At 56.8% G+C, this 18,367-nt stretch overlaps 9 protein-coding genes across 9 annotated transcripts; 4 read left to right on the top strand and 5 right to left on the bottom strand.

Moving 5' to 3' along the window:
* Positions 1-796: 796 nt before the first annotated feature.
* On the bottom strand, positions 797-2,675 carry QBC33DRAFT_545092 (uncharacterized protein). The gene has a single exon (XM_060428530.1). It carries the CDS (start codon positions 2,597-2,599, stop codon positions 1,085-1,087), a length of 1,515 nt encoding a protein of 504 aa, XP_060281507.1. The 5' UTR covers positions 2,600-2,675; the 3' UTR covers positions 797-1,084.
* An 884-nt stretch (positions 2,676-3,559) lies between these two features.
* On the top strand, positions 3,560-7,181 carry QBC33DRAFT_571842 (fungal-specific transcription factor domain-containing protein). The gene is made up of 3 exons (XM_060430627.1): positions 3,560-3,799; positions 3,874-6,580; positions 6,651-7,181. The coding sequence occupies exons 1-3, from the start codon at positions 3,641-3,643 to the stop codon at positions 6,764-6,766; spliced, it is 2,982 nt and encodes a 993-aa protein (XP_060281506.1). The 5' UTR covers positions 3,560-3,640; the 3' UTR covers positions 6,767-7,181.
* Positions 6,760-8,339, bottom strand: QBC33DRAFT_176072 (Alpha/Beta hydrolase protein). Its single transcript, XM_060422394.1, has 5 exons — positions 7,878-8,339; positions 7,781-7,797; positions 7,685-7,717; positions 7,463-7,485; positions 6,760-7,382 (listed from the first exon to the last, which is right to left on the bottom strand). The coding sequence occupies exons 1-5, from the start codon at positions 8,166-8,168 to the stop codon at positions 6,883-6,885; spliced, it is 864 nt and encodes a 287-aa protein (XP_060281505.1). The 5' UTR covers positions 8,169-8,339; the 3' UTR covers positions 6,760-6,882.
* Positions 8,261-9,880, top strand: QBC33DRAFT_545081 (uncharacterized protein). The gene is made up of 4 exons (XM_060428529.1): positions 8,261-8,735; positions 8,806-8,906; positions 8,966-9,437; positions 9,507-9,880. Exons 1-4 carry the CDS (start codon positions 8,459-8,461, stop codon positions 9,707-9,709), a joined length of 1,053 nt encoding a protein of 350 aa, XP_060281504.1. The 5' UTR covers positions 8,261-8,458; the 3' UTR covers positions 9,710-9,880.
* Positions 9,881-10,041: 161 nt separating this feature from the next.
* Positions 10,042-11,458, top strand: QBC33DRAFT_545080 (uncharacterized protein). The gene is made up of 2 exons (XM_060428528.1): positions 10,042-10,337; positions 10,440-11,458. Exons 1-2 carry the CDS (start codon positions 10,125-10,127, stop codon positions 11,349-11,351), a joined length of 1,125 nt encoding a protein of 374 aa, XP_060281503.1. The 5' UTR covers positions 10,042-10,124; the 3' UTR covers positions 11,352-11,458.
* A 7-nt stretch (positions 11,459-11,465) lies between these two features.
* QBC33DRAFT_593413 (uncharacterized protein) lies at positions 11,466-12,798 on the bottom strand (the record flags this gene model as incomplete). Its single annotated transcript, XM_060431729.1, has 5 exons — positions 11,466-11,916; positions 11,980-12,030; positions 12,088-12,181; positions 12,256-12,584; positions 12,656-12,798. The coding sequence occupies 5 exons, from the start codon at positions 12,796-12,798 to the stop codon at positions 11,466-11,468; spliced, it is 1,068 nt and encodes a 355-aa protein (XP_060281502.1).
* Positions 12,799-13,533: 735 nt separating this feature from the next.
* QBC33DRAFT_571838 (uncharacterized protein) lies at positions 13,534-14,637 on the bottom strand (the record flags this gene model as incomplete). The annotated part of the gene is made up of 2 exons (XM_060430626.1): positions 13,534-14,184; positions 14,335-14,637. 2 exons carry the CDS (start codon positions 14,635-14,637, stop codon positions 13,534-13,536), a joined length of 954 nt encoding a protein of 317 aa, XP_060281501.1.
* A 1,010-nt stretch (positions 14,638-15,647) lies between these two features.
* QBC33DRAFT_593410 (uncharacterized protein) lies at positions 15,648-17,324 on the top strand (the record flags this gene model as incomplete). The annotated part of the gene is made up of 1 exon (XM_060431728.1): positions 15,648-17,324. One exon carries the CDS (start codon positions 15,648-15,650, stop codon positions 17,322-17,324), a length of 1,677 nt encoding a protein of 558 aa, XP_060281500.1.
* A 405-nt stretch (positions 17,325-17,729) lies between these two features.
* Positions 17,730-18,157, bottom strand: QBC33DRAFT_517048 (uncharacterized protein; the record flags this gene model as incomplete). Its single annotated transcript, XM_060426170.1, has 3 exons — positions 17,730-17,777; positions 17,831-18,054; positions 18,124-18,157. 3 exons carry the CDS (start codon positions 18,155-18,157, stop codon positions 17,730-17,732), a joined length of 306 nt encoding a protein of 101 aa, XP_060281499.1.
* Positions 18,158-18,367: the final 210 nt, after the last annotated feature.

Raw genomic sequence — 18,367 nt, 5'->3', positions numbered from 1 at the left:
ACTCTTTGATACATCTCAACCATTCACTTCAGAGTGATAATCCTAACCCGTGCCTTAGCCGGTGCAATCTTGGTCCACCAAGGCGATTGACTCTAGGATTAGATTAGCGGGTTGCCCACAATTCCGTCACCCAGATCACAGAGATCAGGGGAAAATATGATGTGTCAACTCATTGTAGACCAATGGGGGCTAATGACTCAAATCAAGCAGCCCTAACCGTATACCAGCAACCAAAACAAGATGCCACGAGACTAATTTCTCTACCTTAAAATATTAGCGAGAACGTCCAACCCTAGCGTAATCTATTGCAGAATACAACGGTACCAGAATCAGGGGGTGGCAAAAAAGATGGATGCATGCAGGCTGCAGACAGTCAGGATACCACTTCTGCCACAGTACTGCATGCATAGTGCCTTGCATTTATCAGGCCCTCGTGAGAAGTGCGTCAGGCTGCACCTAACGACCTCAAATGATCCTTGGTTCCACTTCTTGGGCCCGCCATCTCGCAACGCTAAGCCTTGCCATGGCGTCATGTCCTTTGCAACCAAGTTCCAGGCCGTGGTTAAGTATGCCATTATCACCTCACCGTACACATTAGCTGAAACCATCCATGCCGAGCCATGCATACGCAGTAGGTAACTAGATAGCATAGCAGATTTGCAACCACCCCTGGAGGCTAGTTCTGGCAAGTCGATTTCGGCAAACATTTGCCGGCGGCAAATCGTATGACATTTGCCAATAACAAATCATAGTTCACCATAGCCCACAAAACTCTCCTTATCATTGGCGGTAGGGCGAGCGGTCTCCTGCTAGCGCAGCACCTGCGTGCCCTGACTAGGGTCTAGGCGCAGTACAGACCCCCTTCCGCCGCAATTCAGCCTCAGCTACCATTGGCACCGTCAAGTGCCTCGGCCACGTAAGTGGAGGTAGGAGGGGTAATCAGAACAGGACAATGGAAGAACGCACAGAGAACACAACGCATGTCCAAGGGAACTTAGAGCCCTTCGGGTGGGCGTAACAAGGAAGATTCTATTTGGGCCACGAAATATTTCTAACACCGACATATCTCAACAAGCTTCGACTCTCAAGCGGATGGGACAGTTATCGACGGATAATCGATACTCTCAGGATCAAGGTACTTGGACTTGTCCGACTTGGCATCCCTCTCGCACACAGTGAAGCCGTTCCCGAGCCACGCGACGGGGTTCCCCTCGACATAAGTGTACTCGTAGTCCTCGAACCGCGGCCTCTCCAGCGTCTTGACGAAGTGCAGCGCCGAGCCGGGCCACAGCGCCGTGACGGGCCCGTCGACGGTGCCGCGCTTGTACCACGACCGACACGGCAGTGAGAACACGGTGCGGGAGAAATACTCCCCGCAGAAGGCAACGAAAGCGTCGGTGGCGTCGCGCCGAGGCTGGATGGTGGCGATGCGGTCGCGCTGCATCTTGGCCACCACGGCGCACACGTAGTCGCACGTCCGCTCCAGCACGATGCTGACCGACCCGACGCCCAGGCCGGCGTTGGGCCCGTGGGCGATGAAGAAGTTGGGCAAGCCCGGCGTGCACAGGCCGATGTACGTGTCCGGGTAGTCGCGCCACTTGGCGTCCAGGTCGATGCCGGCGGAACCGATGATGGGGAACCGCCCCGTGAAGGAGGTGTCGAAGCCCGTGGCGCAGATGATGGCGTCCACCTTCCGGACGGTGCCGTCGGTGGTGACGATCCCCTCCTCGGTCACTTGCGATATGGCGTCCGAGACGAACGATACGTTGTCCTCGGTCAGGGCCTCGAGGTAGCCCGGCCCGGGGGTGATGCGCCGGCAGCCCGGGGTGAAGGAAGGTAGGATCTTGTCGAGAATCTCGGGCTTCTTGGCCAGTTTGGCGCTCATGTTCTTGGTGAAGGCTTCGGCCGCCTGGTCTGCGAGCTTGCCACGGAGGGTGACCTTGGTCATGGACTGGATCTCGCTGTCTAGCATCTTGCGGTAGGCCAGTAGCGCCTCTGGCCTCTCGTTGAAATCCCGCAGCTCGTCGGCGGAGAACTTGAAGTTGGACTCGGTGAGAGTGTGCTTGCGTACCTCGGCCTCGGCAACGGGAGGCGCGATCCAGGCCTGTCCGCGGACGTAGTTGTCGAGATGCTTGACCTTTGGCTGGATGGCGGGGACGACCTGGATGGCGCTCGATCCCGACCCGATGACGGCGACAGAGGCGCCGGTAGGGTCCCAATCCTGGTCCCACGCGGCCGTGTGGAGGAGCTTGCCCTTGAAAGAGTGGAGGCCGGGGATGTCGGGCCAGTGCCAGTCGTTGAGGGAGCCAATGCAGGCGTAGAGGACGTCGCATGTGTCCTCGACGACCTCGCCGGTGAGGCAGTTCTCAACCTTGACATGCCATTTCGAGTCGGCGTCGTTGAATCTTGCCTCGATAATCTTGTGACTCAATTTCATATACTTCCTCACGTCGTACTTGTCCACGATACCTTTCCAGTACTCGAGAATCTCCCCTCCTGATGCATAGAACTGCGTCCAATTCGGGTTGGGCTCGAAGGAGGCCTGGTAAACATGGGCGGGAATGTCTGTACGGGCCCAGTTAGTTAAATACATATACATGTGCTGTTTGCTAAACCAGGTTATTCCGAAAAAAAAGGGGGGACGGGGACTCCATTAAATACATACCGCACGCAACACCAGGATATTTGTTCTCGTACCAGGTCCCGCCGATCTCTGGGTTCTTGTCGTAGACGACGAGATCCACGTTTGCGATGCGGCGAGGAAATCGAATGGCGGCGAGAATGCCGGAAATGCCCGCACCGATGACTATAACCTTCATGGGACGGACATGGTCGATTTCATGACTGTCTACCCTCCAAGCGGTGGCGGCGACGCGGTCGGCAGCTTTAGCGCTGGGAACTTTTGGGACATGAGCATGGGTAGAATCGACCCGGTTGGGGTATTCGCCAGCTAATGCGGCCGCGGGTCCTTCGTCTATCGTCATTGGAGCTGCAGCACTGATTTGACGTGTTTATGTTGGATTCGGGGATTGAGAAGATGGTGATATTTGTGGCTTGGAGGCGGATCTTTTGGCTGTGTCAATGCAGGCAACTTTGGGGATGGGAAAAAAAGGAGAAATGCCATTTTGAGCTACGATGGCGGTAATATAACAACTGCAGGCGCTGTGCTATCTCCTTGAAGAGAGTTACTCGAAGCAAGTGTTGTTCGCTTGGTTGGGTTTGACCTTGGTAGCTGGAACGGAGCTCCGGTTTGCTTTGCGGCGGCAATCTGGGATGCCCCGCCGCTCCGGCCCTCCGGCCTGGAATTCAGGGGCTTCTCGATTCACCAAATACTAGGGTTAGGGTTATGAATCTGGACCTTAAGCCTCGGTTCGTTCTACTATCAAGACTAGTGCACTTATTACCGATTACCAAGGTTAAGAGGTCATGTCCCACTTTGACTCCGAATATCTCTAGCTTCGCCAGCGCGGGGAAATAAATGGGTCTAGTGGCATGGACTAGTGCGCGGTAATTGTTGACGGGTGGGTGCCGAGACTCCTTGGCCGCGTCTCCCGAGAGTCGCAATCGCTCAACCCTGCTCGTATCCTCCGGCCCCGACTGAAAGGAAAGTTGCTGGTGTTTATCGTTGTCGGAGCCCGGCATGTCGTCGACAATCAACGTCTGCCTGGAAGCCCAGACAGCTGAGCTTGCACCCCAGCAATCGCCGTCAGTCCGGGCCGGCGACCACAGTGAAGACTCGTTTGCTACGACCCGGCAGATTGTGCGCGCGTGCGTGCGATGCCGGAAGCAGAAATCCAAGGTATGTTCATCCCCACATTTATGTCCTAATCGCCGTCAGACATAGGCAGAGAGGCTCACTCACTGCCGCCACAGTGCGATGCTTTCCGGCCTTGTTCCATGTGCGTGAAGGCCGGTGTTGAGTGCATTAGTCGCTCTCACAATCACAGGAGTAGGTCCGACGGCGCCGGGAGTGAAGTTCAACATAATGTGCGATTGGCATCTTCCAATCCGCCGGAGGAGCGTCCAGCCAAGGTTCGGAGGCTTGACACCAGCGGCCACCCGAGCGGCGATACTCCCGTCGTCGCAAGGGCTCGCCAGATCTCTCCGACACGGCATGTCCTCCGAGCAGAGTCGGCCTACTCAGGCCAGGCAGGCGGCGGTACTGGTAGCCCCGAACGGGGCGGCGGCGATGGCAACGGCGATGGCGATGGCGATGGCGTCGGCGGGGAAGACGGCGACGTCAACATCGAGGGAAGGGACGAGGACGACGCCGGCATCATCGAAGTGAAGGAGGCCAACATGAACACCAACCTGTTCGCCCTAACCCCCGGCCACCTGATGGAGAGCACGAACCCCTCCGAGCAGCAACAGGAAGGCTACGGCTCCCCTGCGGCGCTGCTGGCGACGAGGTTGGGCCTCGTGGCTGGCGATCGGGGAGGAGAGACGATGGAGTCGCCGTCGGCGACCAGCAGCATCATCGACCCCCAATATCGCGCAGTGCTCCCATGGTCACACTCGAGGGCATCGGCAGCGTCCTTGCTGGCCCACCTACCTCCTCGGCCCGTTGCCGACTACTTGGTTGCCGTCTATTTCAACACGGTGCATTGGTTCATGGTCGTGCTGCACGAAGGGCACTTTCTGCATCACTACAAGTCCATGATGGATCTCTATGACCAGGACCCGAAGCTGGTGTTCAATACGGACGAGGACTTTACCTTCTCCGTACTTGTCCTGACAGTGATCGTTCTGGGGGGTCGATACACATCCATCCACTCGGCCCGCGCCAAGCGATGCAAGGAGATATACGCCGGGATCTGCCGCACATCGCAACAACCCTATGGCGTCGGCAGCTCTGCCGCAGCTGACGGGAACGGGAACGGGAACGGGAACGGGAACGAGTTCGACATTGTGAATACCACATCCCAGCTATTCTCCGTCGTCCGGAGCAACACCACCGACAACCTTGCTTGCGGGACACTGGCCACAGTGCAGTCACTCCTCTTGCTGGGCAGTCTGTGCCTCTTCCACGGCGAGTCTAACCTGGCGTGGGCCTACTCGGGGTCGACCATCCGCACAGCCCAGGCCCTGGGCCTGCACAGGGACGGCTCAGAGCGACGGTGGAAGTCGCCCTACTACCAGCGCATGGCCCACGCCGAGAGGTGCCAACTGAGGCGGCGGCTGTTCTGGGCCGTCCACACGGCAGACCGCTTCCTGGCCATGTGCTACGGTCTCCCGCTCGTCATGTCGGACGATGACTGCCTTGCCGGGACGCCGTGCGAGGACGACGTCTATCCCCTCCCAGGATGCTCTTCGTTCCTGATGATCGAAGACGACCTCGCCGGACCGACTCCGACCGGTGGTGGAGGTGGCGGTGGCGGCCCCGTCACGCTTCTCACTTACCAGACCTACAAATTGCACGTTTACATCATTCTTGGCGAGATCATATCTTGTCTCTACAGGCCGTCTAGCGGTGGACGGAACCCCATCCTGTCTAAATTCGAGCCGGCTGCATCAGCCCCGGAGGCGTTGCAGCAGCCCAAGGCAGAAGGACTGATCGAAACTGCCCAGAGGCTCGAAGCCAAGCTGCGCAACTGGCACAACGACCTCCCCGCGGCCCTCCGCCTGTCCGACGACATGTCGTACCCGCCATACAACGGGCTCGTGGCCATTGACGGTGATGACAACGACAACGACAACAACGACGACGACGAAATCATCATCCCGGCAAGCGACGACCTCCTCAAGGGCTGCGAGGCAACGCAGCAGCGGCGTCGGCGGATCCGCAACGGCATCTACGGCATGCAAGCGCTGCTCCTACAGCTCGCGTACGACAACGCGCTGATCCTGATCCACCGGCCCATCCTAGCGCTACGGAGCAGCAACAGCAACCAGCAACCCACGCGCGACGCCTTCTCGCGGTCCGTGGACGCGTGCTGGCGCGCGGCGCTGCGCATCTCGCGCATCGGCGGGCACCACATCTTCGGGCGCGGCCAGCAGGCGCACGCGGTGTCGTACGTGGGCATCCACCTGTTCACGGCGGGCGTCGTGCTCAGCGTCTTCGCAAACAGCGACCCGCTAAGCCGCAGGGCGTGGGAGGCCAAGCAGGGGCTGAGGCGTATCATCCGCATGCAGAGGCGCCTGCGCCGGAAGGTCGTCGTGTCAGGGCAGGGGTTGGCCCTGCTGGAGAACTTGGCGCGAGAGGTCGTTAGGAAGGAGATCGCTGAGATACTTGCGCATGATGAGGATGCGGATGCGCGTGGCGCTGGGCAGGGAGTGGATGAGGCTGGGAGAGGGAGAGGGAGTGGGAGTGGTGGGAATGGCATTTGGAATGGGAATGGCCGTGTGAATGCGGCGGCTGCCTCTCAGAGGGAACCATCGCCGTGGGGCCGTGGGGGAACCACCGAGGCGGCGGCCTGGCAGGCGGCGGCGGTAGGCCTAGATCGACCTAGTCAGTTTGCTTTTCCTGATACGAGTGTCGGCCAGCCGCCAGAACCGCCTGGTGGGTTGATGACCGGTTTTATCGACGATTCGATGTTCGACAAGGACATGTTCAACGAGTCTGTGTTGGACATCGAGAAGCGTACGTATAGCGAGAGCTCTAGCCTTTTCCTGAGATCGTTTCTAACCATGTGCTAACATGACGCTTGCAGTCCTTTCTGATTCTCAATTCCTATCGGCGTCTGAAGCAGGGACAAGCAACGACTTTGCCTTTCCAAATACTGGAGCCCAGGCGACTTCGGGGATCTGGTGGTTTTCCTCTGAGTAGACAAGTTAATAAAGCTTGTGAAGGCAGTGTATCATCATAATCACAAACCACACCGATCTTGAAGGCGTCAGACAGCATGTCAACTTCCCTAAACAAAACCTAGGTCACAAGAGTTCTCAGTTCAAGAACTGCTGCAGCCAGTCCTCAATCCTCTCCATCATCTGATACGACATCCAATGGCCAGTATCCTCCTGCTCGACGAAGATGACGTCGTTGTTGGCGGCGTATTTCTCGACCCACGGCCGCGTGAACCGGCTCGGCACCAGGGGATCCTCGGCCCCGTTGAGCACAAGTATCTTCTTCCCCCGAATCTCCGTCAAGCTCCGGTCCCGCGCGAGGTAGAGTCTCTCCACCGACTTGGGCCACTTTTCCGTGCCGGACGGCACGTCGGCCGTCGACGAGTAGCCGCCGAGGCGGTCGAGGAGCATGGCGGTCAGGTCCGGGCAACCGACCACGATGACGGCCGCGTTGACGCGGGGGTCCCGGGCGAGCACGTCCCAGCTGGCGTGGCCGCCAAGCGACAGGCCGGTGACGATGAACTGGGTCGGCCGGAAGATGCCGTCCACGTAGCTCTCGAGGAAGGTGATGACGGTCTGGACGTCGGTGACGATTCCGTCTATGCAAGTGAACAGGGGGTGTCAGATAAATCAAGGCCGAGAATTATTAGCGATTTGCATGTGGAAGGAAGATCCTTACCCATCGTTGAAAGCATGTCTTGCCTGCATTCCAGTCAGAAAAAGAAGAAAACCCGATTTACATTCTTGGCAAGATAACAAGAGGGAGAGAACAGAGGGAGAGAACAGAGGGAGAGAACAGAGGGAGAGAACAGAGGGAGAGAACAGAGGGAGAGAACAGAGGGAGAGAACAGAGGGAGAGAACATAGGGAGAGAACAGAGGGGGAGAACAGAGAACACATACGCGTGTCGCGGGTTTCCGCTCTTCCAGTCGTTGCTGCAGCGTGTCCTTGTGAGCCTTGGAGTGTATTTAGGAGAAGGACAGATTATACAAGCTTACATGGCATTGTTGTCAACCTGGATTCCAGTTTCGTATTAGCCAAGAGCACGGCAGCGAGAAGCAAGGAACACATGGGGCAAGGCACACGTCAACGCACCGTTCTTGAGCCATGATTGCGATTGTCAAACGTGGCGATGACAAGACCTTTCTTGTTGCCGCCCCGTTGTCTAATCTGGTGCAGGAGCTGGTGTCCAATCGCCTCGGCATCCTTGTACGTCCTCGTCCGGCCGTGGATGTGGAAAAGCACCACTGTGTCCTTGGCTTGTTCGGGAGTCAGCTCGCTGACACCGTAAAGGTGCACATGGAATCCGGCAATATTGATCGTCGTTGTGCTGGACTTCGGGGTGTCATCCGGCAGCGAGAGAAATACTTCGTTTGGGCGCGGCATCGTGGGCTAAGGAACGAACGAGCTTGTCTTGATTATGCGGTGTTTGAACAAGATTTCCCTCCGGTTTTGGAGAAGAACAGAGCGGAGGGGTAAGAGAGCAACACAATGTTTCGTTATGTTTCGTCACATGGTGAAGACGGAATGTAAGCACATTATGGCGAAGTTCGTGCCATGCCATTCATCGTGGGGCTGATGACTCACACCCTCGATGCGCGGGCCTGCGGGGTTCCGGTCGAATGCTAGGTTAGGTACCTCCGGCCCTGCTCGGAACTCCGGTAACGGAAGGTAAAATGAAAGAGCGCCGGTCCCCAATTTTCTCCTCGGCACGCGATTTCGGGAACACTCCGGACGACGCAAGAGTTCAACATCCAAACGCATTCATATCCGGTCGTTCATTCGCATTGCTACCGGAGAAGAAAACCATTGATCCCAGCTTTAATTACGCCATTTTTGCGTTCTCAGTCTGGAAAAAAAGTGCCATGACAATCACTGCAGAACCCGTTCCTAGCGCGGCCGACCTGTTCAATGTCAACGGCTTGGTCGCAGCTGTGACAGGTGCAGGCGGAGGTGAGCACCTTAGCCTTGCCCCCCAGCTGTGCTTCGTAATTACCCCAAGACTAATTCGACCATACTCAAGGCATCGGGTTGCTGATGGCCCGGGCCCTGGAGGCCAACGGGGCGAAAGTGTTTATCCTCGACATCAACCCAGCCAAACTAGAGGAGGCCAGTAAACAGTCGGTCAGTTTTCCCAAACGTTCTCTGCACACTCCTGTCGCTGATATAAAAGGCACGAATAGAAATTTGGGAATCTGTTCCCGATTCAGTGCGATATCACGTCTCAGGACAGCCTCATCAAGGCGACAGAAGCAATCAAGAACCAGGTTGGCCATGTAAATCTGTTGGTTGCCAATGCCGGCGTGCCAGGGCCGTATCCGCCCCGGATCCCAGCCGGAGCGTCGATATCGGACGTATTCGACGCCTGGTGGAGCACCCCGTTTGAGTCATTCCTCAGTACCTATAGGGTCAACGACGCCGGCACCTTCTACACCGTGCTTGCGTTTCTGAAGTTGCTGGACGCGGGGAACAGGCAGAAGAACGTTGGATTTTCCAGCCAGATCGTCACCACCGCGAGCATCACGGCTTTCAACCGAACAGCCCCCAGCGGCTTCGCGTATGCTACCAGCAAGGCCGCCGTCATACACTTGATGAAGCAGCTGTCGACTTATCTGGTTCCTTTTCAAATTCGTTGCAATGCGATTGCTCCTGGATGTTAGTTAACTTGCGCTATCCTCTTACCTTCCATCTGAACTACTACAGGCTAACCTAGGCAAAAATCAGTGTATCCTACAGAAATGTCGAGCCCGGCCCTGGACGTCGACCAGGATGCACTTCTGGCAACCATCCCCGCTGGACGGACTGGTGACGCCAACGATATAGCCGGGACCATTCTGTATCTGGCTTCCCGGGGAGGGGCGTATTGTAACGGCATGGTGGTCCTCACGGACGGAGGGAGACTCAGTACTATGCCAGCAACCTATTAAATCAGTGCGCCTCATGTTTACGTTTGCATTGTAAAGTACCAACCTAAGTTACGCCCAAGACGTGGAAAAGTGCATGGCCCCGAACTTCGCAAGGAGGGGCTTACTGAGGAAGGGGAACATTGGTCTCCCGAATCATAACCAATGCTTCCCTTGTATTTTATTGTACATAGCCTGCCTTATCTTTCAAGTTGCCATGATTCTCCTAATCGCAACTCATTTTCCCCGCTGCGCCGAGACCACTTGAGACATTGTGAGACAGGGTTGCTCAAAACAGCCGTAAGTTATTACCGTGGATTGTGCCGCTAATTTGGCTCACGCACTAACATGCTCCGAGCAAGGACCGGAGGCCCGCCCGCATGCAGTACGCTAGGTGTCATGATAATGGCAACTAACTTAATAAAGCGCCTAAGGAAACATGAAAATAAAAGGGGAGGCCGGAGCAAAAAAGTGCCAAACCAACAACCAAAGCAGAGCAAACGTAGGAAAATTGCCATACACAATGCCGACGCGGTACGAAAATCCCACCAAGGGAGGCGAGTTCCTACCCACCCTTGAGGAAATCGTGGCCACCGCAAAGCCCGAGGGTGTGCCCAAGGAAGCAGCATGGATTTGGGGACCAGACGATGAGGTTAGTTCGGGGATATAACACCCACCCACCCACACCATCCAGGCAAGATAGCCTGGTCCCGGGGCTCAACCGCAGCTGACGGCAGTCACATGTCGCGAAAAGATCGGCCGCCTGAACCTCCTCACGCCGGAGCACGTCCAGTCTGTGGTGGCAGCGGAGGCGCGGCACGGACTGGTGTGTTCGCTCAACTGGGACGTGACGCTGCCGCGGAGGCCGGGCTTCGGCAGGCCGGCGTGCGAGGTGCGGATCAAGACTCTGCCTGGCCTTCTTGTCAACGACGAGATCTTGCACATGAATACGCAGTCGGGCTCGCAGATCGACGGGTTCCGACATGTGGCGCACCAGACTAGCGGGTTTTTCTACAATAACCTGAGACAGGAGGAGATCGTCGGAGGTGGAGGTGGAGGTGGACAGGCCGGGAGCGGGGAGCCGAGCACGCGGTGCGGGATGCAGGCGTGCAGCAGGCGCGGCATCGTCGGGCGCGGGGTGCTCCTGGACTTTGCGCGGTGGTGCGACGAGGTCGGCGGCGGGATGGAGTGCGACCCGTTCGAGACGCGTGGCATCTCGCTCGACCAGCTGCTGGCCGTGGCGGCGTGGGAGGGAGTCGAGTTCCAGAGGGGTGACATTCTTCTGATCCGCAGCGGGTGGATGCGGAAGTACAACGACTGCCTGGCTGCGGGGCTGGAGGACGAGCTGGCCAAAGTGGCAGACGAGCACCCGACGAGCATCGGGGTGGATCCCTCGGACGAGATGAAGGCGTGGCTACATGACCAGTACTTTGCCGTCGTCGGGGGCGACCAGCCGGGGTTTGAGGAGTGGCCGCCGCGGTCGAAGCCTATTCTGCACGAGTACCTGCTCCCCTGCTGGGGTGTCATGATCGGTGAGATGCTGGATCTGGAGCATTTGTCGGAAACATGCAAGCAGACCGGGAAGTACTCGTTCCTGTTCATGAGTGCACCGATGAACTTGCCCGGTGGTGTGGCAAGTCTTGCAAACGCACTCTGTATTATCTAGAGATGTTTTAATTAGTTGGCTCAGACTACGGCCGGGTGAAGAAAGAGTGTTCTTGGTGTTCACCATGCCCCTTTAAATTACTCAGTAAAAGCATGCGAAATTCCCACTAAATAATTATTCCTCATATCCAGGCATCTGCAGGACAATCCTCCCGGCTGTCTTGGATGCCTTAACTTCCTCGATGGCCTCTTTGAAGCGTGCCAGCGGCAAGACGTCTACCTGGGCTACCACTTCTCCCTTCCTCGCCAGTTCTAACAGCTCCTGCATCTCGTCTTCTGTGCCCACTGCCGAGCCGATGATGGTCAACCCACGAACAACCATGTCCATGGGGCCAATAGGCAGATGATAGCCCCTATTGGACGGCAGTCCAACACAGACCAGCGTACCCCCTCCTCTCAACAATTCGATGGCCTGGTTATAGCCCGCCTCTGACCCTGCGCAGCACACCACCGCGTGCGCACCAAACGAAGACGTAAGGGAACGGACCTTGTCATTCAGCTCCGGGTCGCAAAAATCGAAGAATGCCGATGCCCCCATGGTTTGACAGAGTTGCCGTTTGTCCTCTCTAGGCTGATTGTCAGCGTTTATTCTCAAACTAATCGATCTTATCCAAGTTCGGAGGTCCCACCCGTCAATTGCAATGACCCTTAGACCTCGTCGGGCCGCGATCTGAATACCGCTGCATCACAGGTTAGCCTCTGATCTCTTTTAAGTGGGACGAGACTGGGTTACGTACAGATGCCCCAACCCCCCGCCCGCGCCCTGAATGACGATCCAGTCGCCTTTTCGCGTCTGAGATTTCCCGATGGCCGAGTACATAGTCAAACCGGCTATTAAGACCAGACACCCGAGACAGTGATTAGTGTAATACTCCTCCTCCTTTGCTTATCTCACTCAGACTCACCGCAGAGAAGTGGCGCCGCCATCTCACTTCTGATCCCATCCGGGATGGGCGAGGCATGCCTAGCCGGGACGCAGACAAACTGCTGAAGCGTGCCGGGCCTGTCGCGGCCCGAGTTATGCTGGTCCGGACACGAGGTCTCGTCGCGCTCGCAGATCTCGCAGGCTCCGCACGTCTCGTGGATCCACTTGATGCCCACGCGCCGGCCCAGGCTCAGCAGGCCGGTCTGCGCCACTCGTCTCCCGAGCTGGACTACGGTGCCGACTCCCTCGTGTCCGGGGATGTGGACGTCCATCGGGTGGGAGCCGGCCATGTTGTATATGTCCGAGTGGCTTTGGATGTCTCAGTTCGGGCATCCCGCGGAAAGCTAAAGTCGGAAAACACAGGTTGAAGACAGACTTACCAAAGGCCGCTACACTCCATCTTGACGAGCACGTCATCGTCTCCTGGGATCGGGACTGGCACGTCGTCTCTAAGGTAGATATTGGCATCTTTGCTGGGATTATCAACCCAGACTGCCGTCTGCTTTGCTGGAATAGCAGCCATTTTTTGCTGAGACAGTTGAAGATACTAGCAAAAGGTCGCTTGGACGTGGCTAGATTTATTCGGGAGCAACTGAAGTATCAACTGTAAGCGTGTTCATCAAGTAAGCGTTGTTTATTTAGGGGCAAGAGATGTGCCTAGAGCTGAGGTAGCACGGCGCTTCGGAGGGCCGGGTAAATGTGTGCGGCGATCCGGAAGCCGGAGGACCGGCTTCCTTCCACTTGCTTTACACTTGATTTTCCATTTGAATTTGAAGTTATTAATCTTTGAACTGTTTTAGCAATGGCAAGGCCACCATACTCAGCCAACTACCATAATCGAGCAAATTGGCTCAGAGGAAAGTCGGCAAGGGTAACGACCCGGCTGGGATCGCTGTGTCTGGTACTTTCCACGCTATCGGCAGGTTAGTCCATGAGAGGCTTATTGCCTGCAATGCGATGGCGCTAGCAGCTATAATCAATAGATGGCCGCAAGGGGTAATTGGAGATTCCGATTAGTGGCACCCTCGGAAGCCGGCCCCATCTTGGACAGGAAGAGACAGAAGAGATTGTCAGACAAGCAGAGTGAGAAGATTCAACGACAACGGTCTATTACCACATGCGTCAAGATTAACTTGTTGAAATGTTCTGGCCTAAGATACACCCAAATCCTTCGGTTGGTAGATATATCCTAAGCCGTTGCCATCTTGTAGGATTTCCAGCCCTATTTTCCCCTGCCGCCTGTTCTTCGTCCTTGACATCAAACCATACCCCAACCCTTCTTCAACAGCCCTTTCACAGCACCCTCCGCAGCAGCCATGTTAGAAGCTATAGCACCAGGCCCAGACGGCCCAGGGTCATGGTAGGCGGTTACAGGCCGTGCCCGGCCCTTGGTGACCTCGACAATGAGCCCGCTCTCGATGGGGATGTCTAGCCTGTCAGGCGCGTATTCACCGATAGTGGAGCTCATGGCATCCCGCTCAATCAGGGCAATCATGACCTCGGCAACCTCCTCAGGCTCGACCCAGACGTCATTCAGGTCGTCGATCATGGCCAACTTCTCCGGGTTGTCGGTGTAGATTGGCGTCTTGATGATCCCTGGCGCCACGGCAGCCACGCGGATCCGCGCTGCTCCCTCGATGTCCCGCAGCGCTCGCACGAAGCCCGTGATGGCGTGCTTGGAGGCGTCGTATAGTGGCGTTGCTATGCTGGTGTCCTGGGCGCTGGTGCTCGAGATCAGGATGAGCGACTTCGGGCTTGGGGAGTTGGCATCGTTGAGGAATCTGGCGATTGCGAGTTGGCTGGTGCGGATAGGGTGGACAACATTGATGTCAAGGAGGGCATAACGGTTTCCGTCGAGGGCGTCGCGGCTCTGGGGAGTTCCTGGAGGATTCCAGAAGTTGCTAAATGGCTGCAAAAGAGGACAACATGGTCCAGTCAGTTTGGTCTTCTTCGTCATGTTCTGTTTCGTGCGTCATCTCCCTCGGAACCCCCCGCCTCCCCTTTCCCGCTTCGTCCGTCCCCAGGTTGGCAAACACACGCCTCTCCGCAATGTACTTACTGGCTCATAGACGCCCGCGCCGGGACACACGATATCGACAGAACCAAACTCCCGTTCCGCCGTCTGGAACATGCGCTCCAGCTGTGACCAGTCTCTCACGTCGGTTTTCTGGAAGACGGCTCGGCCGCGGCTCTCAGAAGGCAGCGAGTGGGCATCGACTACCTCCCGGGCCTCCGGTCTTAGAGCAAGGTCGGCAATGACGACGTTACATCCCTTTGCCAAGAGCATTGTCGCAAACGAGAGGTTGATGCCGCTGCCAGCGCCAGTGACGATGGCTGTCTTGCCTTTGACTGATTGCGCCATGGTGACGGTACGTTGAATGATGATAGCAGAGGGGAAAGAAGCGATGCTGGTGTGCTAACGAGAGGTGTTGCCAATCCACAGGCAGACAGGAACTCTCGGCGTGATTTCCTTTTATTTAATTTTAATTCGTTGCAAGAGGGGGCGAGGGATTTTGGGTCGATGTGAACAAAGCGACGTGACACCTCCTGATGTCGCGCGCTTTACCGCGGACAGGAGATCTAACTCCTCCTTACGTACCGTTTGGCTGCTTGCATGCTGTGGATTCTTGTTAGGCAACCCATCATTCCATTCACAGTTACTAATTATGGATTAGTGTGCTGCGGGGTTGAGACAGGAGTCTGGGGAATCCTTGTGAGGCCTGGGGGAGGACCGTGAAGACCGCGCGGACCGCGCTGCGCTAATTAGGAGTACGAATGTAGTCAGTTGGCGACCAGCATGATGCATCTAGTGGCTAATTGGCGCGCATCGATGCCATTCAATACTACCCGCGCTCATAGAGCGCTTCGCCACACGGTCTGGGCAAACAGAACTGACTTGGCGGATCCCTTCTCCCAGGACCCAGACCCTTCTGCCTGACAAACCCCAACTTGTCGGCACAGGTCTATCCGCCTGTCCGCCCGTCCACCCGTCCGTTTGGGGCGACCTCGACCGAGCTGGTCTTGGCATCCGATGCCGGGAATTCTGGACTTCGACTGGACTTTCTTGTGGACACGGCGTGGGACGCTGCTGTATGCTGGTTACCGCGCCATATTACCATGCTAAAGCAAACCAATTTGCGCGCGGCAATACTCGTCGAGTTAGAGTGGCCGACCAGACTCTATTCCTACCCGAAATATATATCATGTCTAGTATGAGAGAAAGGGGCTTTTGCGAAGAACATGGTCGACCTTAATCATTCACTACTGCCCCTGTAGCCTACTTGTCGTCCATACCCGTTGCTTCCCATATCTCATTGCTGTGTCTCCTCCTTCATACCCACTCCCACGAAGAACTGAACGGTTCCTGGAATCATGCGCGTCGATATCGGTCACGGCCAAGAAGGTCAAGCTTTGCCGGCCGCACCGGTGACGGCTAACGGACACGCCACCGACTTTGATGTCGTGGTGATCGGCGGTGGCTTCTCTGGTTGCTACCTCTTGTACAAACTACGCAAAAGAGGTTTTAAGGTCCTCCTGATCGAATCAGCGGCGGGTCTCGGCGGTGTATGGCGGTGGAACTGTTACCCTGGCGCCCGGGTCGACACCCACGTTCCGCTATACGAATACTCCATCCCCGAGGTCTGGAAGACGTGGAACTGGACTGAAAAGTTCCCGGCCGCCGGCGAGCTGGTGCGCTACTTTGAGCACGTCGACAAGGTGCTTGATCTGAGCAAAGACACCATCTACAATACCAAGGTAGTCGGCGCCACCTTCAGCGACGCAGACTGCCGCTGGTCGATCGAGACCGAGGGCAACGACATCCCATACCGAGCCACCTGGTTCATACCCTCTGTCGGCTTCGCGGCCAAGAGATACTTCCCCAAATGGCCCGGCCTCGACACCTTCAAGGGCGAAATCCACCATTCTAGCTTCTGGCCCGGCGAGAATGGCGTCGACTTCCGTGGAAAGAGGGTTGGCGTTGTCGGCACAGGCAGCACGGGCCTGCAAATGGTGTCAGCCATGGCTGCAGATGCTGGAGAGCTGACTGTGTTCCAGCGAACACCGATCGTGGCTCTCCCGCTGCATCAAGTCAAGCTCACGGAGGAGGTCCAGAGGAGTGCCAAAGACGACTACCCGGCGATATACCAGAGCAGGCTGGAGAGCAAGGGAGGCTACGACTTCAACGCTCACGACATTGGCACCTTTGACCACACCCCGGAGGAGCGCGAGGCATTCCTCGAGGACAAATGGTCAAGGGGCGGCTTCCTGCTCTGGGTTGGCTCGTACCGCGACGTGCTCACGGACCTAAAGGCCAACCGGGAAACCTACGACTTCTGGGCGCGCAAGGTCCGCGCCATGATCACCGACCCCGAGAAGCGCGACATCGTGGCGCCGCTCGAGCCGCGTCATCCCTTCGGAACCAAGCGGCCCGGTCTTTTCATCAACTACTACGACGCCGTCAACCAGCCCAACGTCAACGTCGCCGATCTCGCAAAGTCCCCCGTCGAGCGGGTTACCGAAGAGGGCGTGGTTACGGCCGACGGCAAACTACACAAGCTGGACATTCTAGCCCTGGCTACGGGGTTTGACGCCATTACGGGCGGGCTCAAGGACATCGACATCCGAAACGGTGCCGGTCAGTCTTTGAGCGACAAGTGGGCGTCGGGCACCTGGACGCACCTGGGGATCATGACGAGCGGCTTTCCCAACATGTTCTTCACGTACGGACCCCAGGGGCCGACCGCCTTCTCCAACGGGCCGACGTGCGTCGAGATTCAAGGCGACTGGATCGTCGACACGATTGTCAGACATCGTGAGCAGGGCATCCGGCGCATGGAGCCTACCGCGGAGGCCGAAGGGGGATGGCGGAAGCTGGTCAACGATCTCACGAACCAAACATTGTATCCGCTGGCCAACTCGTACTACATGGGTGCGAATGTTGAGGGAAAGCCACGTGAGGCGCTGAACTTCCCCGGCGGCATACCAGAGTATAGAAGGTTACTGGCAGAGAGCATGAAGAATGGGTTTAGTGGCTTTGCTTTAGCTTGACAACGTGGACTTTACTTGGATGTGGAAGTTAGCACAAGGTATCAAGCAAATGCAGGACAGGACATAAGCCGCTCTTTGATACCAAGACAAGTACAGCATATTGTGAGATTTAAATCCAAGCTCCGACAGTTTCCCTGTTCGTGAGCGAGCCGGTGCGGAGGTGATGTTCGGTCTGTGTAGGGGGTGGTCAAGAGCAATCGATGGTGAAGCAATAGCAGTTGATTTCTCTAAGCTAAGCTATGTGGCAGCTGTCCCCCAGGCCGCAGCCGGGGATAACAGGGAGCCACGCTCCATCTGGACGCTTCCCGCACCAACTGTTCGACAGGTGCCTAGCGATCCTGGAGCTTCCCATCTTCCTCCTTATGACCACATGGATAACTTGAACGATTTCGCGAAGTCGTCCACCTAGAAACCTTGCTTCTTAACCTGGGCGTTGGCAGCCGCGATGTTTTGCTAGAATCTCGTTAGCAACGTTGTAAAGGGACCGAACGCGAGACAATTCTTACAGCAGCGTTGGGATCAACGAAACCACATCCGAGCTTGCCATTCTGGCGTTGAGCCCCTACGGCAGAGCATATGCCGAGACCAGCCCCGCCGATCTCAGCGCAGCAGGCGCTTCGGCAGTCGGCATCCGCGACGCATCCGCCAGTGGTGAACTGCTGGCCTTTGCCGTTACCGACATCCTTGGCACCGGCAGCGTTGGGAGTAAGGGCCATGACGGAGACGGCGACTAAAGAGCAATGAGTTAACACGAGCCTGACCAATATAATTCCCCATTGCGGGTGGACGGCAGCCTTACAAGCCAGAGCAGCAGCGAAGGTGATGCGAACCATATTGGCGGTTGGTATGAATGAACGAATAAATCGAAGCGAGTGATATTACACTGAAACAAGTACAAATAACGAACGACGCCGGGTCGTATGCTGTCGCAGACTGGCAGGAGAATAGAAAGGAGGAGTGAAGTGATGTGCAGATGGTGTTCAATCTTCTCTTGGATCCGGGCTTGGCGCTCCTTCTATATTTCCCCAGAGGCCAGCCCATCT

This window comes from Phialemonium atrogriseum (assembly GCF_030411735.1).
Source record: "Phialemonium atrogriseum strain 8032-3 unplaced genomic scaffold QBC33scaffold_20, whole genome shotgun sequence".
NCBI classification, from domain to species: Eukaryota; Fungi; Ascomycota; class Sordariomycetes; order Cephalothecales; family Cephalothecaceae; genus Phialemonium; species Phialemonium atrogriseum.
This window is presented reverse-complemented; position numbering and strand designations above follow the sequence as displayed.

What these genes read in the sequence shown, in the direction of transcription:
- QBC33DRAFT_545081 (XM_060428529.1), top strand. Translation starts at nt 8,459, where the DNA reads ATGAAAGAGCGCCGGTCCCCAATTTTCTCCTCGGCACGCGATTTCGGG. An exon ending in TGTGACAGGTGCAGGCGGAG is followed by an intron (nt 8,736 to 8,805) that starts GTGAGCACCTTA and finishes ACCATACTCAAG; the next exon opens with GCATCGGGTTGCTGATGGCC. An exon ending in CAATGCGATTGCTCCTGGAT is followed by an intron (nt 9,438 to 9,506) that starts GTTAGTTAACTT and finishes GGCAAAAATCAG; the next exon opens with TGTATCCTACAGAAATGTCG.
- QBC33DRAFT_545080 (XM_060428528.1), top strand. Translation starts at nt 10,125, where the DNA reads ATGAAAATAAAAGGGGAGGCCGGAGCAAAAAAGTGCCAAACCAACAAC. An exon ending in TTTGGGGACCAGACGATGAG is followed by an intron (nt 10,338 to 10,439) that starts GTTAGTTCGGGG and finishes TGTCGCGAAAAG; the next exon opens with ATCGGCCGCCTGAACCTCCT.
- QBC33DRAFT_545092 (XM_060428530.1), bottom strand. Translation starts at nt 2,599, where the DNA reads ATGTATATGTATTTAACTAACTGGGCCCGTACAGACATTCCCGCCCAT.
- QBC33DRAFT_571842 (XM_060430627.1), top strand. Translation starts at nt 3,641, where the DNA reads ATGTCGTCGACAATCAACGTCTGCCTGGAAGCCCAGACAGCTGAGCTT. An exon ending in GCCGGAAGCAGAAATCCAAG is followed by an intron (nt 3,800 to 3,873) that starts GTATGTTCATCC and finishes CTGCCGCCACAG; the next exon opens with TGCGATGCTTTCCGGCCTTG. An exon ending in TGTGTTGGACATCGAGAAGC is followed by an intron (nt 6,581 to 6,650) that starts GTACGTATAGCG and finishes TGACGCTTGCAG; the next exon opens with TCCTTTCTGATTCTCAATTC.
- QBC33DRAFT_176072 (XM_060422394.1), bottom strand. Translation starts at nt 8,168, where the DNA reads ATGCCGCGCCCAAACGAAGTATTTCTCTCGCTGCCGGATGACACCCCG. An exon ending in AGCGGAAACCCGCGACACGC is followed by an intron (nt 7,486 to 7,684) that starts GTATGTGTTCTC and finishes ACTGGAATGCAG; the next exon opens with GCAAGACATGCTTTCAACGA. An exon ending in AGACATGCTTTCAACGATGG is followed by an intron (nt 7,383 to 7,462) that starts GTAAGGATCTTC and finishes TCACTTGCATAG; the next exon opens with ACGGAATCGTCACCGACGTC.